Raw genomic sequence first — 19,101 nt, forward strand, 5'->3', positions numbered from 1 at the left:
GCACATTACGATTATATGATTAAATCCGTATAAATCCAAAGCTTCATATTATAGCAATTTCTGATTCGTTGGCTTCAAAGAAAGACCATAATTACACTGGGACATGAAGCCCCACAGTAGCGCTGACATTGCAAGCAAGGCCTCAAGGAGAAATGTCTGAACTGAACAATGAGATTAGGACAGGATCCAAACTCAATGTCAATCCTACACTGCCCAAGTTCTCTACTAAGATTCTCTATAAAGCAAACATAAAAGACAGTAAGAATGAAGACCAGTCCACCCAGTTAACATTTTCAGGAAAAAATGAAACCTTAATAATCCAGCCTGACTTTGTTCCTTATTCACAGTCTACCTGTTAGCAGGCAGGAACTGGGTACATAGAGACAGACAACAAAACCATGCTTACCCAGACACAGTAAAAAGTAGTTATTTCTTTTACTGCTATAGATGTCCAGTCCTGATTCAGCACAGTATCACTGGGACTTCAATCAAAATCATAACTGGGACCTTACAAGGAATTAACCTTAAAACCTCAGATTGCATTCATTCATTATGCATTTTCAGATGTGTTGCATAGTAAAATGGCAACCACATCATATTCTTTCACTTTAGTACAAAAGGGAAAAAATGTAGTGCCTCCAAAAGTGATTTTTTGAAGGTTTGATATTTAAATAAAATAGATAAGTACCTAACAGCATAATCTAGAGACCTTGTAATTTCAGATAACAGAATCTTCCCTTAGTTCATTACATTTAAAAAAATAACACAAAATGTAGCAAAAATTGTTTTTCGCAGAATTCTCGATGGACTTAAATAAATACACTCCCCTTATTACAGGTTCTACTCAAGCCCTCATGTTAAACCAAACCTGCCAGTCCATCCAGCAAAATCAAATGACAAGTCTGATGCCTGACAGTAAATTTGCATGAGCTTGAAGGAATAGGGTTCTACCAGCCTGACAAGAAGCTGGGATTGTCTGTAAGAGGTGAGAGAGTTGATAAATCCTCCACCTTTCAATACGTTTCATTTGTTTTGAAACATATTGTTAATTTGTTTCAAAACAAATTAACAATATGACTCATGTCTTTAGCTGTCCTGTAACTTTAATTTTAATTTACCTTCCTATGTCCACATAAACATTTCGATTACACACTGCTGTTAAGGACATTGGACAGACACATTCATTACAGAACAATCTTTCATACACACCCTCTGCTATTTTTTTTAGTGTTCTGTTCTGACACATTTCAGGAAGAGCTACGATCTGCACTGTAGCATCATGGCACAGAGCCCTATTTACTAAATGCAAAAGCCCCATTTCTCTCTTAGCCCCATTTACTAAGTGGCATTGAAATATATTTCCGTTTAACCCATATGAGATGGCCAAGTGTTTTAAGACTTGGCATTCCAGCAATGACTTCTGTGTCACTCAGGAGAAAATAAGACATAGAGACATGTTCAGTTCAACACTCCTGCCATCATGGTTGTTTTCCCTTCAATATGCTGCAAGCTCCACAGTGCTTGACAGGAGAGTTCACATTTACTGGAGGAGCAACACATCCCTCACTGGCATCAGAATCCCTCAGGTGACCAGCATGTCACAAGGGTTTGCTGTAACAAACAAACCCAAACCCTATACCAACAGCCCTCAACCAACTGTGCCTCATTACTTGGGTAAGATCGTTTTAATTCCCAACTTTTAAGAGTTTTAAATCTAATCTGCTGCGTTGTGGGGCTGCTGACACATAATGGTAGTTGTGTATCATGCAGGGAAATGCTGCGTTTCAATGGTGGATGAATGCATACTTTTCAAAATGTGGAGCACTGTACAAACTATTGTTGATGTTACTATTAATAGTGGGTTTCGCAGTAAAATGAGATTCACAGATACAAAATCACCAGGATTTCTTACTATTTTAAATTAAGGCTCACCTTGCTAAGTCAACAAACAATTTAATTAATATAAAGGCATCAATATTTATGGTAGCAATAAAAATGGAAGAGAAAATCTGAAATAAGATAGACCAGGACTGTTATCAGTGGAAAGACAAGAAGTCAAAACTAAAAGCTTAGAGTTGTGGTTAAACCATTGAATGCTTCTGTACTTTCAGGGACTTTGGCCAGTAAGGTTTTCATTTTTACTTTGCTGGTTAAAAACAACACTCTTGATAGTCAATTCTGATGTATCATTTACCCTCATATCACAGAGTCAGCACATGACAAGCACTGTACTATCTAGGCCAGGGACTGTCATTATAAGGAATCTTGCTCTTGGCAATTATGATGAATTAGCATAAAGTTTCAGCTGTAGCCGAGACACTGTGCCTCAGAATGATAGTTCCTGACATCAACAGGCCTTAGCAAAGCTCTAAACAAGACATTTTGAGTCACTTTGGCATGCAACTACCTAAGCCAACAATTACTTTCAGTCTAAACGCACAATAAAGTCTCTCCAGACCTCTGGGCTGAAGTCTGCAACTGTACAAACTGAGTAAAAAAGCCTTTTTTGATATTTGGATAAGCAAGTTCTGAAGCACTGCCAAGCTGCCTCTTTGTAAAGATTTCTCTTTAAAGACAACGCTCTTAAAAGTTAGCTCACTATAACACAATGCAAGCCTTTATTGTTCTCCATTTCAAGCATTCCATTATCATTTTGCAGGGGTTGCCCGATATATATGTTAACTGTACAAGAATGAAAGCTATGCAGGGCGACGAATAAAAAAAAAAAGCCAAAGCCAGAACTGTGACACAACACGGTGTCCGTGACACACAGAGCTTGGACCATACAGTCTCTTGCCAATCAAACACACCACTGTCCGGAAAAAACAGAACTGTAGGATTTGGGTTTCCTATAAAACTAGAACTTTTAAATCGGACATTGACTTTTGTTTCCTCTCACATTTCTTGGGAACGTTTTTATTTTCCCCAAGATGAAATCAAGGAAATATAGGCAAAAATAATAATAAATATTTAACAAGATGTGGCAGTTATCTTCAAACATTTAGGCAGCATATTGTGCCATGGTTAGTTGTCAAAACTGTCAGTATTTCAGTGAAAAACATTATTCAGCAGTAATTCAAGAGATGTCATGAGGAGAACATGTTTTTTAGTTTTAAATTACTGTATTTTCTTATTCAAATCAGTGAGGCTGCAGTATCAAACAGGAACTAAACTAAAAGCAAATCCATCTGGATCCAGTATGAAAACTGTCTGAAGGTTCACACAATATGGAAAAATATGACTTTCAAATGCATTAATTATATCCCACTTAGGCAGGCCTTGAGCATGAAAATCTTTTTCCAGAGGTTATGTGAAAATAAGCTAGGAAAGTCCAATTTTCTCTGAAGAGCTGGCACACTCAATGTATAGCCAGGATTCCAGTCTGTCCCGGATAAAGCTCCCAAAATTGGGACAATTCACATCAGTGAACAACTACAGACATCACCGGTTTACAGCTGAGGCAGGAAATTAGGCCTTACCCAGGGGAAGAATTGAAGAAAGATTTACAGTTTGACAGTCCCCATACAGATAAAAACAGTCACGATACATTTGTACAATGGCTGTATAAACCCATGGAAACATTTGTGGGCATTACAGCTCTCCGTGGTGCAAGAAAACTGTCATTTGTGGGGGGAGATAAAAGTTTAGAATATCCACTTTACATCAACAGCTATTGCAAGCACACCCAACAGACAGGACTGAAATCTTATCCAGTGATATAAGATTCAAGGAGAGGTTTATTTGATGTAAAATAAAAACAATAATCCGTTTAATATTACTTTTTGGTCAACTGATCGCACAAAGCAAACTCAAAACTGAGAAGGAGCTACAAACATTATTCTAGTAACTGAACTATTAAAGAGGATAAATTAGCCTCACAAAATGGTAACCAGTCACCTGCAAGTGCAGTTTAACAAAATTAGTTACTGGTAACTAATGTAGCAGTTTTTGTGCATAATTTGCACACAAAATCCATTTTTAACTAAAGATTACAAAAAACTGCATGTAATATACTGTACGTGTATATGTGCACGCACACATGTATATACAGTATATAATGTACAACCCTTAAAAGCTACACCCTTTAGGCTTAGGGTAAAACATATAGGCCTGTATTACTGGTCAAAGTTAGCAATGGCTGCCTGGTGAATATGAGGGTGAAACAGCTGTCTGTGTCTGCTAACTATGAATTTACACTCACAACATCACAAATGTTAAACTGTTTAGTTGGTTCTGCTTACACACAGTAAGAGCTTATAAATATTAATTCCCACAACATGCATGAACAAAAACATATCCAAAATGTATTGTGTATACAGTCAACTCGCAACTTACGTGGGGGTTATGGATTTTTCAATTAAAATGAATTAGTGAAGATACCAATTGTTTGAATTGTTTTCAGAAAAGAGGTGCTTTATGTCTGTCCATAGTTAGTGAGTGATAATCATCTTTGTAAAAGAAACCTCTGCTAAACTTCAACTACTGAACTCACTGTTAGAGAAAGGTTTAATCCTGTAGTCGTATGAGCTGAACAATAATTCAGCAACGAAACTCTACATGGTTCAGTTGCAAGCTTTGTCAGTGGTAATAACAAATTTTCTTTGCACTCAAAGCCCTTTTCTCCAGCTTCAAATATTCCGATTGTGGACATTGCAGTCCCTTTCACACAAGGTTTAAATTTGTTGTGCAATTACCTCAGCATTGCCGGATGAATTACATCTTTAAACTTTCTTTTGCCAACTTGACTGGAAATGGACAGATGTACATGATGTAACTTTCATAAGCGTCTTTTCCAATGAGAATGAAAACTTGCATGGTATTGTTCATTAGAATTGATAACAATACCGAATCAATACCTTGAGATGAAAAGCAGATATTGTGAAAGTGATGATTCCTCGACTATGTGAAAGAATAATAAACCAATGCCTACAGATCCAAATGCCATTTTTTACATGCTGCCGGTTTTGCAACAGGCTTTAGCACTTATTTGCCAGAGTGAGAAACGGACACTGGATAAGAGAACAAAATGCTTTATGGGATTTGTTTTTTGCAAAAATAACCTGGTATGAGAAAAGGGGAAATGGTGCAACTATTATTCTATTGCAACATTCCTTCCTTGTATTCGTCTTCAAATAATATAAACCTTATTAGTTCTTTTTCAAGATATGAGAGAAAAAATGCTGAAAAAAATACTTATTGAAGGAAATCGCTCAACATTTCTGCGGTTAAAAAAAATCCCAACACCACTCTTTACCAAAGTTCTACTTTATGTTACAATAAGTGAACAGGCAAACAGGGCTATTGTTGCATTTCCTTTAGCCAGCTGAAATACTCACCATCTTGGCTCACTTCCCCATAATTTCCGAACTGTCCATTCTTACAACATGTGAGTCAAGACTTCTGAGATTAGCTACTTCCCGAGTATCGGAACATCCTGTTGTCTCACTACTTATAGACGCGTCTCTAAGGAATGCTGCCGCTGGTCTCCCAGAGTGCAACTTTACCTGAAGCGGAAACTAAAACCGTGAACCACCTTTAGCCTCAGGGTGATCAGAAACTGCAGGTCAATTCAAAAACGCTCGAGGCAGACAAAGATGTAGGGAGAGAGAATTATATTAAATGAATATTCCTATTAGGAAAAATACTGAAGGCAAAATTCTATATTTTGTCATCGCCTCTTCAGACTTTTTGATCAGTTTTATTCAGCTAGTCATAACGCAGTGAAAGAGGTTTAAAAACATTCTCCATTTCCATTTCTCTTAAGAGATTTTGTTAGAATGTTATCGGATTTAAAGCAACCGCTAGAAGATTATCTGCACGACCTCAAATGAGCCTGACATTCATTTTCAGGGAGTTTAAAAGTCCTGTGTAAACACAGCCAAAACATTCACTTTTTTCTGCTTCAGCTGAGGTCTGTTATTTAACAAATGACATCACATCAAAAGCTACCTGAGTAAAGAGTAAATGTGCTCTGGGTATATATCCTGTTCAATGATAAAGTTATATTTAATAACTGGGTGTGTTGCCTTTTTAGAACTTGTTTATCCATTACCTATTACTCTGTATATGTAGAAACACCAATCAAGTTTAACAGCGAGAGGTAAACATTTCTCACAATGTCCCAAATACTGTAAAACACATTTAAATAGGTACAGTATATAGCATTTCCTTAGAAGCACCAGAACTAATTAGAAATAATACAATTAAGCTCACAACAGCTTCATTCACACAAGTCAGTAGGTATAAAACTCTCCTCGTGTTCAACAAAATGATAAGCAACAAATGAGAAGTAGCATTTCAAATGTCTGTGACATCTTCCATTATGTAACCTTGTCCTCAGACTGGGACTGGGGATGTGAAAGGTAGTCTTACAAGCAAAAACTACCCCACAATTGTTTTGAAACTGGCACTGAATCAAGAAACAATATTCAATTACTCAGTCTAACCATTGCACAGCACTGGACTAATGAAAGCACTGGGGACATACAGAGGGCTCAGCATTTCATCAGAATGCTGTAAACCCATCTCACAAAATGACAATTTAGAGTCCATGGATTTAGAGACAGTCCCAGCTCTTAGTATACTGTAGTAAAGATCTGGCAGACGCTGCTGCTGTTCCAATACATGGCATGAAGAATTTAAACAAAATACTGTGGTTAAAGAATCGATCCCACTCACGTTCATAAGGGTATAGAAGTGGACAAGTACTCATTTTCTTTAAGGAAAGTTTGAGAGTTTGACAGTTTTAACTGCATTCAACAAAAGTTGCAAAGGATTCTGAAGCTACAAGAGAGACCTGCGGGGGAACTGTCAAAAAAAAATTAAAAGCAGTCCCTTAGTTCTTCCATGTTACTGTGGTGTTTAGTAAGAACAGAAATAAAGGCAGATCTTTCAACTTAAGACATCATACACATCAAACTTTTTGAAACACACACAACATCAGTCTATAGCATCAGCCTACAAATGTGTGGACTGAAACTGAAGTGCCTTGTTCAGGTGAATAAACTGAAGATTTTGTAGATGCACATTATGTGCAAAGGCAGGGTTTACTAGCAGGCATCTAGTGATCCTCCCATGGAAACGCATAGTCCTACACTGAAAGGCTAAGGTAACAAAAACGTTTTAAACAGATGGGCCCTGATGTACCGTAGATATTCCAAGATCCTCAAAATGATTGGCAAAGTCACTTCTTCAGAATCGACAGTCGAGAACAAACCAGAGGACACAAGTGGAAACTATGAGGAAGCACATCTAAAACAGAAAGCAGGAGGGAATACTTTACACCAAGGGTAGTAGGAGTATGGAACAAGCTACCAGGCCATGCTGTTGAAGCCGATATCCAGGAGTCTGTCAATTGATGGCTGCGTTAGATTTTTAAATCAATTACTTACTGGTTATCAAACGAGTTAAATGGGCTTTGTTTTGTACCTCAGGTGACCAAAACGAAAATGAATATTCTTACAAATATCGCCACGGGTTAGTTTCTTGGTAAATGAAGTATTTCATTCTTTGCTACTCGTTATTAAACTACCGCAGTAAGGCACGGCTAACCAGGCGGCAAACACTCGGCACCTTCACAGGAAACTGTGAGCCGAGGTTTTTTTAGACGTTCATTACTGAAATGTACAGTACATGTTACAAAGAAGTTCAAAGGCAAATCATAATGCTTAGCAATACCATTTACTAGAAGGACTAGAATGCTATTTGAGAATAGATCATCACTGGATTAAATACGACAGATGTAACCATCTCGGTTTTCTTTTGTAAACCTGCACAGTTCATTTTATCCTATTTACATAAAATAAAGGATTTTAGGGGCTTCTGCAGTATGCAAATGAATTAATGGCTTGGCTGCACTTCAAAAAAGGCAGCCATAATTTCCTCTTATGCAATAATCTGGCTTGTGCATTTTCCAGTCAAATGCTCTAAAGATTCACAGAAATTGCAACAAAGGAAAAGAGAAAAAAGGGGGCTTATGTTTCCTAAACGCTAACCCTTCCACGTTGAAAAGAAAAATGTCTTCAAGCTCTGCTTTTGTCTGCGAAATTCCACATGCTCTTCTCTGCCAAGTTACAACACCCTCACGCCCTTCCCTGTATTCTACATCAAAACACTAAAAATATCAGCAAAAGCCGAGAAGCACAGACACGATTCCTCAGCCCCAGCCTCCTCACTTCCTTCAGTTAAAAATCTCTTGGGAACAGCAAGAAATCTGTTTTGATTTATAAAACTTCCTCTAGCAGCACTAAATACATGGATTCTATTTAAAATACTTTTATCTGAAGTTTTATAATGATAACAGCTTTTGTATTTCAACACAAACGTGTAGTGCCACTCGGGGGTGTCCTAGAATACACAGTATCTTAACTACACGTTGATTTAGTACAGCCCAGTGCAAGCATACTCAACTTCCTGAAGGCAGCCAGGAGAACTGCAATTACGACTCGGTAATCAGCGATTTCAATCAAGCAAACCTGGTTTTTGAAAAGAGTGCCAGTCAACTAAGGAGTCTTCAGAAAAGGCTGCAATATACTGTACAGCCAACCCACTAAAGTAAATTTACAACATTGAGAAATCATTTTAAACCTATGTAGCTGTCCCGAAATTTCTGTCTCCAACTTCCCGACAGAACACTGCATTTACTCAACTTAAACACTTCAAAATTAGCTCTTGGTTAAAAGTTTCAGAATTCTGCAGAAATGTAATTACTGTTCAGTACGCACATTTTCTAAACTTCCAATATAAATATAAGTTTGAGCAACAGCCTGGACTCAGATCAACACTCGTTGCCTGAACTTAATTTAAAACTAAAATCACTCAGTTTCTTTTACACAAAGTCCGACAAAACAGAACAAACACAATCATTTAAAGCATGAGAATCCGTTATCATTTAAAGAACTGAATCGAAATTCTTGAAGAAGTTCAAGAGAAGGGGAAAAAAGAAGCCAGCGATCAAGTGAAAATCAAGTTCATTTTCATTATTTTCTTCGATTAGAAATTAAACTAAAAGAGGAACAAAATAAAAGGACAAGACTCACTGAAGAAATGTTTAAAGAGGTTTGTCATATCCATTTTGTTCTCTGTTCTCTTCCAAAGGCAGCGCGTTATTCCATGAGAACTTCCTGACAATCGCCTGCTCTGAACAGAGAAACACCCCACCCTATACATGTGACTGGCACAAGCAAATGGGACAGAGGGCCTCCCATGAAACTTTCCAGCTGCTGGCTTCTCCACTCCTTCAGGCTCCTAAAGCGAACCTGTCAGGCCAGGCTTAGTAGTGCTGCCACAGCAACCAGAGTTTCCTCACCTTTTGAGCAGGCATACCAGCTGGAAACGACCTTTCTCTGAGTAAACGTTATGTATACAAAAAAAAATTACTCACAAATCAACCTGCCTGTACAAACATGCTCTTTCTCCACAGGGGTTTCCAACACAAGAAATAATAAATTGCAACACCATTGCTTGCTCTACATGGGCATTACATAGTTTACAACAAAGAATTAAAAAAAAACTAACTCAATACATCACTCCTAGCAACAACATGCTAACAAAAGGTCATTTGTGATTTAAGCTTGATTTAGTAATTGGCTACGCTTACAGACACTTTATGAGACCAGCTGTTTGTTAAAAACAAATCTGCACAAGGATTACATCAGAAGCAACACTTGTAATTGCTAAGCTTAGCTATCATGAACAATGATCTATTATTTGCACACTGAATGAATAATCTACCCAGCATATCTTGAGACTTTTCTTATTACAATTATTAGCAGGCAATGTCAATGCAATAATTTATATTGTCTCATTACTTGAAACTATTGGTGACAAAATATATCAACTTATTTTTTTCTTTTAGTCAGGAAACTGAGTTTTTGTTGGAGCAAAGAGCTTCTCCTCTATATATTTAATCTAATATTTGAGTTTCTGTATCCAAAGGTGATAAGATGATGTCATTCTTTTAGTCCTGTACTAGTACTTAAAACCCAAAGTCTGGTCAGATTACTGCCATGTTATCAGCCATTTACTGCTTAAGCAGTGGGAAAAAAAAAACATTAATCTCCCTCAAGTCAGCTGTTGGGGGTATAAACCAACTTAAACACTAACATTTCAAAAAATAAAATCTCATCCACGTTTAAATGTCAGGGAGCAAGAAATTCTTACTCCTTGAAAAACAGTTCTGATGACCCAATCTGTTCCTAGAGGTCCTACTTGGACCAGAACTTTTCAATTTTCTTTGACAACAAGACAAGCCTAACCCTGTGCTCATCTGTTAGCAGTTGCGTAAATCATAAAAACTGATACAACACAGAAATCCATCTCTGTCAATGATTAACAGTGTTCATGGCAAGCACTTAGAAACCTAAGAAAATGTGATACAGGTATTGCAAAACACAAAGCAACGTCAGTGCAGATAGTGTCACTCCCAATGTCCAAATCTATGTATCGACATATACAGTATGTGAAGGCCTCCTTCCTTTTACTTTAAAAAAAAAGATTCCTCTCAAGTTGTTTTTCAAAAATAGAGTTCCTTTTTACGAACACAATCCAGTTGTTTTGAAAATGAAATGCTGCTCTGCATATCTGCCTCACAGAAGACAGCTGTAACCTCACCTAGTGTGTAATTTTGGAGGACTGTTAAAAGATGATTGTCTGTAGAGAAGACCAAACAAGAGCAGGATTTCCTGAGGGTATCCAAACAGGTAACACTGCTGCACAGAAGAGTAGTTTAGTATATTAGGCAGCTTGGAAGATGACTATTAGTCACTTTCCTGTGGCAAGCTGTTGAGCATCACCCCTACACCTGTTTGTTCGGGGGGGGGGGGGGGTTGAGCATCTCCTTACCTCATTACAGCTTTCCAATCCACATTTCAGGTGCACAGTGGAATGAGATGTTTGTGGAATGTAGTCCACCTCCTAAAGACAAACTGCAGGAAGCTAAACACAAAAGCATACGGCCCTGCAGGCTGGCAATCTTTTGGCATATTCTGAAGTAAAAGAAAAACACCACCATTGTTTAACTTCTGGAAGCTTCTTTTTGAATGGTGTATCTCATCCTTCTGATTGAGCGCCTGAATGAAAGGAAGCCTTAACCCCCCCCCCGAGCTCAGAAAGCCAACAGGAAAGCATTAAAACTACTGTGCAACACTCAAAAGTGCGCATTAAAGGCTTAAAAGCATGCTGCCCTGCCCTAAACAGCCACTTCTCTTTGCAATTAATGCAACAGTATATGTAGTCACTGTCAAAACAAAGCCTTCTCTTCGATAAAACAATTCATTCACAGTACAAGACCAGAAACTGACCAAATTACTGTAACTGACCGCTCCCTAATACGAAAACAGAACAGGAAGCTTCATTTTCCAAGATCTCAAATTGTTATTTATGTATTTTGTAGGTAAAAGCAAGTCCAAGACAAGAGCATAACAAACCACATCTACGGTTTCAATGGCTGTGAGAACAAAGAAATTCCAAACGAATGAAAATTGAAGTGATAAAAGAGGCATCAAAGAACAACCGTTATGTTATATGATGACATACCGTTTCGAATGAGAACAATGCAGAAATGACAAAAAACAATAAGTTCATTTGCATTACAGTTGGAAGCAATACGTTCTTAACATTTCCATCATTTTTTATTTTCTGACAGTATCATTTTCCCTCCAGGAATTACAATTTACACCTATTGGAAACTGACAGAAGAGTGGCTAGAACAGCACTAATTATGAGTACATCACAGGTTAAGTTAACAGACAGATCCGTCTGTTCCTTTGTACGCTACAGGAAGGGGCTGCTCTTGCTAAAACGTTTGTTTTCACAGTTCAACGCTGGTGGCTAAATTACACAAACATTCTTTCCAGCTCCCTCTGCGATGATCTCACTGACGTTCCTTCACAGTGGCAGATGATTTATTGCCAGGGGGCTTACCTGTAAGTGTCCCGGAGCCGAGGAAAAAAGTGTCATCCATCAGAGTTCAAATACCAAATAATCATGGACAAGCAGATTCCTGCTTTGGCTGGAACAAGCCTCTATGTCATCCATGCATCTGTGAGTCTAGTTCAGGGCTTTAGAGCAAGTTGGCGTTTTTTTTTCTTGTTCCGGAAATCTTTTTAACTCAAAAAGCATTTTGAAGATTTAACACATATAAATCACAACCACGACTAAAACATCTATTTTGCCTGAAGAAACATAAATAATTCTTAAAACGAGCACAAGATTCAAACTTTTATCTCCAAGGACGCAACTGTCGTAATGCACAACACTTGGATAAAATGTTTAAACAAGGAGGAAGTTACGTGCCCAAGTTGAGTTTTCTGAACTTTTCACTCCAAAGCAGAGAATAAAAGCTGTGAAAGTCTAAAAAGTTGAAAGGAGCAAAATAAATGCACAAAGAAAAAGCAACACTCATAGTGAAGATTACATAAAATGTCTATTTGTAGCAAGCAAAAAAAGAAAAAAAGCAACGCACCTAATTCTTATGTAATACCTTACAAATAATCAGAGAGAAACTGATCATAATTAATAATAATGAGCTTGCCTTACCTAAGCAAAGGTTCGTCTTCAGAATGTCTTTACAGGAGGACACAAAGTCCACTCAGTGTAGGACCATATGTGCCAGCTGACTACAGCCAGTCCCTTCAAGTGCTATGGACTTGCACAGCAATTGAAATCTCTTTGAAGTGCAACCTCATATCTGCATACCTAAAGCTGATCTTCCCGTATTAGATCATCTGATCATTGAGCTACAGCTTAACTGGCCTCAAAAATAAACAACTGTTGCCTAAATCTAGAAAACCACACAGAGACTGTTTTTTCACAATATTCATCTTGCGCTGAAAAGTACAATAAATGCTGTACTGGCTCACGTATTTTAAAAAAACTTCACTATATTTGTAGAGTTTCTTCCCCCCTCAAAGACAATAATTGATTTTTTCATCTGTACAGTGAACTGTGGATAATTACTAAGACAAGAAAATGTTTTTTTTTTTTACTTTTCAGAATTAACCTCTGCTTGTTCCTTTGCAGCTAGACACTGCCAGTTCCTTGTTTTAAATTAAAAAATAATTCACAATCTAAAGCAAAATTACATTTATATAAGCAAAATTAAGCACAAGTTAAACAAAAACAAATTCGAATTCTCTTTTGAACAAAAGATTTGCTGAATTAAAAAATTACAATGATGATTTGCAAAACTGAAAGCAGACAAAATTATCAGACCACAAATAGGGAAACATCTTAAATTAGACTTAAAACACTTCTGAATGACAGAGAAAGACTACATGAAACTACAAAAAAGGATCTGAAGTGAAAGAAATGCAAAAGAATGCTTCAACAACTGAAATTATGAAATTTCCTTTCCTTAATTTAGAAGTAGAGGCTCTCAACCACAAAATTATAAAAACCAAAAAGTACCATGAGTTTCTGACACAGCAGGCTCTTCCGAAAAAAAGCCATGAGACATCATGACAGCTACATTTTTAAAAGGCAAGAAAGATCTGCAGAGAATTTGATAAACTGCAAAAACAGGACTATGAAAATAAAACTCAAAAAAATGAAATGCAGTTGTTCAAACAAGTATAATATATATTTATTTTGGAACAATAGTTCTAGTCCTGACAGTTTAAGTTACTGAAGCTACCAGTCAGGGATGCATTAATAAAATACTGTAGAACATATTCTACACTGTTCACTCAGCTACTAGAATCCAACAAGATGAGCTACAAGCCTTCCTGGTTTGAGCAAGCTCTTAGTTTCTTACAGTAGTTACATGTGGAAAATGGGAGAGCTGGTTCATGTTTGTAACATGGGCTGTTATTGGGCAGCAGAGCACTTTTAGCAACAGACTGCTCCAGCTACGGTGTTCAAGGGAACGTTTCCGCAGGTCTTTCCTCCCGGCGGCTGTCAGGGTGTATAACGCTGCCCTAGGCTAGGACTGTTAGCCCTTCATCTGCTCGTCTATAGACAGCATGTTGCTCCATTGTACTTTTTGGACAATCAGTCTGTATATACCTATGTACATTTTGCACAAATGTTATTGTTTTACAGTGACTATGATCATATTTTGCACACACCTACTGTATGTACTTATTATATTTTATATTTATTTTGTATTACTGTACATATTCTAATTTTTCTTCTATCCTGATGTCTGTTTTTTGGGGGCTTGTCTTGGGCTGCTGTAACACATCAATTTCCGTTCGGGATCAATAAAGTCTTATCTATCTAATATTTAAAAGAGCTGGGCTTACCTAAAGTGTCCTTCAGGTTCTTCACGATGGAACCTTTCCTTGCGTTATTCTTCCGTTCTACGTAGTTGGAAGGCACAAAGCCCGTTTTGTTTGTTGCGTTTCGTACTCGCCACCAAGATTTGGAATCGTCCAGAAGCCAGAGCCTCTCATTCTTTTTTATGTCCAGTTCCTGGTCCTGTTGTGCAGTGTAGTCAAACTTGGCGATGACAATCACCTCTTCCGTCATCTTTGACCGGCCTCAGCACTGAAAAAAGGATATAGAACATATTAATAATAATATTTTATATTATAAATGACAATAATTAATCCACGTGAGGATAACACACCAATAATGCATCATAATAATAAGTAATAATAATAATAAACAAAGCACTAGAGTGCAATGCACTTACATGGCCATTAGATGGTGCTATTTGTACAAAAGTATAATTGGTTAATTAAGTCAAAAGTTAAAAGTACAAATAATACAGACTGGGCTGGTATAAACATATTTAGACTACATAAATTGCAGTTTTGAAATTACAGTGCTCAGTGCTGAAATCTGGTAGATGTACTTGGAGTATAAACCACAACTATTGCCAGTGATATAATCTGACCATACTAGGAAGGTATACATAATTCACAACATCTACCTGATAAAAGCAATGGTATAAAAATGAATGAAGGTTTAAGTCAGACGAACAATACATTTAGCAAGAGACATGAAATTATTCAGATGACTGTGCAACGGGATATTAAAGACGTAATTGCTGTACATAACCTCACAAATTGCATATTGTTAACTCCAACCTTTAAGTTGCAAAACCTACAAAAATTATTATTAAAGCCTCTACAACACAAATTCTGATATAAATGGGGGATTGGTACTTGATAAATTAATGCCACACAGCTCCAACACTGAAAGCACATATTGTTCCAGGTCATAAAAAAGACAAAAGGGAAAATTACATGAGATTTTTAGTGAGTCTTCACAACCTCTAGAAAGTGCTGATTTTTAAGAAAATCGGTTTTAAAAAGTAAAACAGTTGGACTCAGAAACAGTACAAGGAAACACGTCATCTAACATCTGGATCCCAGTACAGAAAGATACAAATATAAACTCTACAACTCAAGTCTTAAGGGCCATGCACAACTAACTTAGTGTCTGTGGAGGTCCCCAACTTAATAGCAAACTGGGATTTAAGAAGCAAACATCAGAGCCCTTAGCCCAAACTTAATTTTATACATTTCTTTGTGAATTTTGCAGAAAGTCCTCCGAGTCCATAACAGAGTTGCTTTTAAAACACACTGATATTGCACTGCCCCCAGGAAGTCAATGTCGTTACGCTGTCCTGTCAGCAAGGGAGATCTCCCACAGCACCCATGGGTGGGGGGAGGGGGGTCTCTTCTAAGCCTGAGAAGCACTTTTTCACCACACCAGGTAAGGGGGACTGATAGGGGGCAGGCTCCCTCCATCTAGGAGTGTGGGAAAAAGATCTGTTTAATTACATCTTTTGCCCTCTGTTTTGTATTCAATTTTTGTTTGTAATAAAGAGCTCTTTTCTAGTCTTGTCTGAAGTTGAAATGGACAGACGCCAGGCGCTGCACTAGGCCTGCCTTTAGGTCACTCAAAATAAACTCAAATCCCTTTAACTCTCCTTCAGTGTCTTTAACCTTCCCCATTGATTTAAAAAGCACGTTTATTCATTTACAAACCCCATTCTGACATGTATGGGAATCCCACAAAGAAGCACTCGGATGGGGGTTCAGAGGCACATTCCAGTAACTGTGATCTGGAGGCTGAGATTGAAATCTAAAGTCCAGACAGTGCCAGTCTAAGTCATTACCCCACTGAGAGTCCAGGATTCCAGAAGCAGCAGTATACAGAGCACCAGCATGTCTAGTTGGTTTGGGTCCATGGTATTTCTGGCCTGTCTGTAACCGTAAACACTACAGTCCTCCAGGTTTGATGTGCTGGCAGTGAGAGCTATATCAATCCTCTGCTATGGGCACTATGGAGCTTTTAATTAACATTTCAAATGGAAACTGAAACATCCCACCCTGGTGAAAGGTTACAGCAGTAACCAAACAGATTGAAAATTGGGGATTCCAAATTAACTCTTTTTCTCACAAGGTTTAATACAGCCAAATCTGCATAAACCGCGAGTAGAAACTTGAGTGCCTCTTGGGCTGACGTACAGCTAGGACTCTTTGATGTGCTAATAATTGCAGCTGGGCCATTCAAATAAAGTCAGAAATGGTCACACCTTATCACAAGGAGGTCAAGTATTGCTGTTAGAGCAGGGGCTGGATCCCCTTCTGAGGACAAAGCTTCAGGAGGATAAAAATAAAACTGGCACTTTTTTTATTTAAAAAACATTGTTTACATTTTACATGTGAAATTGCTGCTTCCAGACAGAGGTTTTATGAGGAAACCCACTGTGGCGCTCCAAGTATAAAACGGTGGGGACAGCACCATCACCACCACTCATTTCTGAACCTTGCCGAAAACGAAACAGGTCTTTAACGCACTACATACATTCTTTGAAAACAACAACGGAGGCACCTCAGCGTTTAAAACAAATTGGTACTTGTTGTGACAGAAACATTAAACAGGATGAAAGCAAAAACAGCTTTTTCCTGGAGCTTAAACAACTCATATCAACTTTTGGTTTGCAGGTTTTGACAGGATGTTAAATTTCCAGTTAATACAGTTTACTAGCCTACAGATCATTTCCATGATTATACACTTCCAAATATATATATTAAGCACTTCATTAGCAATCAGAACGGCCTGGATATTCCCAAGGGGTTTTGTTGAAGGGTTTAATGGCTTTGCACACTTCTAAAAATAGGTTTCTTTACCACAAAAAAAAAACAACCCACAATTTCATATGACTTATGCTTTGTGAGCATCTTTTCATAACAACCATAGCTGATGGGATGTGGTATTCTTAAACAGATTTGCTATGTCCATGCCACCTTTTCATAAAGGATCAAGCATAACAATAATTCCGTTTTGTAGCTACAGATATAAGTATTTGTATCCTGTATCACACCAAACTTAATCAAATGTAATAAATATTCTTAGTGATAATCAAACAATTCATTAGAATAGTGATATTCATTAAAGATTGCCTAACACAGGGGTTAGTTATCCTTGGCTCCTGCATTCCAAGTCTGTGCTCCAGGTAGCCCTAATTATCGAAGATGTCTCCAGCACTTGTGTTAAAAAGGAATTCACGTTCAATTAAATAATGATGCTATTATAAAACAGCACAATTAAAAGCCGTATAATGGTTGCCTATGCTTGGTGTAATGAATTAAATCATTTAATCTATAGGGTTCTCGTGCTTGCGTCTGCAGTAATGCTTATTCTTCCATCAACTGCATAAGAAAACCACATTCTGACATGAAACACGAGCACGTAAACAGGCCATAACAGCAATGACAATAACAGAGGTAAAGAAGCCGTTATGATCAGATTTATTCAGAAGAGTTGTTTTTTTATGACCGGTTCAAGGAAAGCAAAAATATTACTGCTGTTACCTGATTTTCCAGTCTAGTCCTACATGACTACTAATCATATGATATAGTGCAGCATTTCACCTCAAGTGAAATTCGGTCCTTGAAGAACAGTGCAAATTGGATGCATCCTAAACCCTAACACGTGATTGCCAGCATTTAAACTGCCTTTTTTTGGGGTTTACTTTCAAGAGTGAGTCACGTTATTACAAAGGTACACAGGGACAATGCAAAATACTACACGCTACTCCTCCCAGAGATTACTGCACTCCTATGAGCTGTGGGAGTAAGGAACAAGCTTTCCAGCCTTGAGGCTGAAGCCAATAGTTTGGTGAACAAGACTCTTCACTCAGGTTGTGAGCATGGCCACATGGGCACAACAGCCTCCTCCCCTTTCTCAAATCCAATTTTCTTATTTTAAATAGCTTTCCAGAGACAAAAGGCCTATTCAAGCTTCACATCTACTGAGTCGTGTATTTGAAGAAGAGGTGAAGCAACATGGAGAGAGAAAAAAGGTCATTCAGTTCATACAGTCTGTCCTCACTCTATGTGCCGGTTCTCTCATGAGCAAAAGAGAGAGGTCACACTCTCTTTGACTGCCCCCAGCAGTGTTGCAGGCTAGTGATTCAGGGATAGATTGCCAGTGATATTTTCCCATTGTCTGCTAGAGGCCACTACTCTCTTCATCTGAACCAGCTGTCACTATCAATTGGTGTCAATACTGTTACATCGCTAGGCTGGTGGGTACCAGTGCGTGACTGGTACTGCTCATCCTCAGCGCCCTTACAAGAGTGTCAGCCCAGACCTCGCCTGAAAGACTGCTGTACATGCCCTTTTCACAACTTGACACAAGATTTAAGGTTCCTAAGTCTACTTTGCTTTTAGTAATCACCTAAACCTTGGCTTAATTGTGACAGGTCTATGTTGTGCTGGGAAAGAGGATACTGAATCAGTGTCGAAACATAACTGCTGAGTAGGAAACGTTTCTTAAATCTCCGTCTTATATAAGAATTTTACTCCTAACAAAAGTGGGTCTTCTGAAATGTCTAATGTTTCTTTAACCAGTTCCTCAGGATTTGTAATACACATTTGAATAACAATACCAAACAACATTATCATTGTAAAAGTACGCTTTTAAACTGTGCACAAAGATGGAATTTACCAGAAATGACAGGGTTAAAAATTCTCACAGACCAATCACCCCAGCCATATGACTCATGTCTAAACTTTCGGACTCACTCACTGGCTCTCCCCCTAATCTTCCTGCCACGCTTTGGCAAGACGACAAGTCGAGAGTCCTGTGCTCAACAAGATGGTTTCAGCCAAACAGCCAAGGGAGTCATTTTCAGAGAAA

The 19,101-nt window shown here is 38.0% G+C and overlaps 1 protein-coding gene across 4 annotated transcripts in view; it reads right to left on the minus strand.

Moving 5' to 3' along the window:
* Positions 1–19,101, minus strand: part of LOC148676826 (SH2/SH3 adapter protein NCK1-like) — a 60,557-nt gene that overhangs the window by 10,627 nt on the left and 30,829 nt on the right. For 3 of the 4 annotated variants that reach the window (XM_088613828.1, XM_088613811.1, XM_088613818.1), the window contains one exon: positions 14,244–14,487. In XM_088613828.1, coding sequence (XP_088469954.1) covers positions 14,244–14,469 — 226 coding nt within the window. In that variant the 5' untranslated portion in view covers positions 14,470–14,487. Of the gene's footprint in view, positions 1–9,038; positions 9,227–14,243; positions 14,488–19,101 lie in introns of those variants that run through there. The other variant, XM_088613837.1, reaches the window with a different exon arrangement.

This window comes from Lepisosteus platostomus, chromosome 2 (genome assembly GCF_059453375.1).
Source record: "Lepisosteus platostomus isolate fLepPlt1 chromosome 2, fLepPlt1.hap1, whole genome shotgun sequence".
In the NCBI taxonomy this organism is placed as follows: domain Eukaryota; kingdom Metazoa; phylum Chordata; class Actinopteri; order Semionotiformes; family Lepisosteidae; genus Lepisosteus; species Lepisosteus platostomus.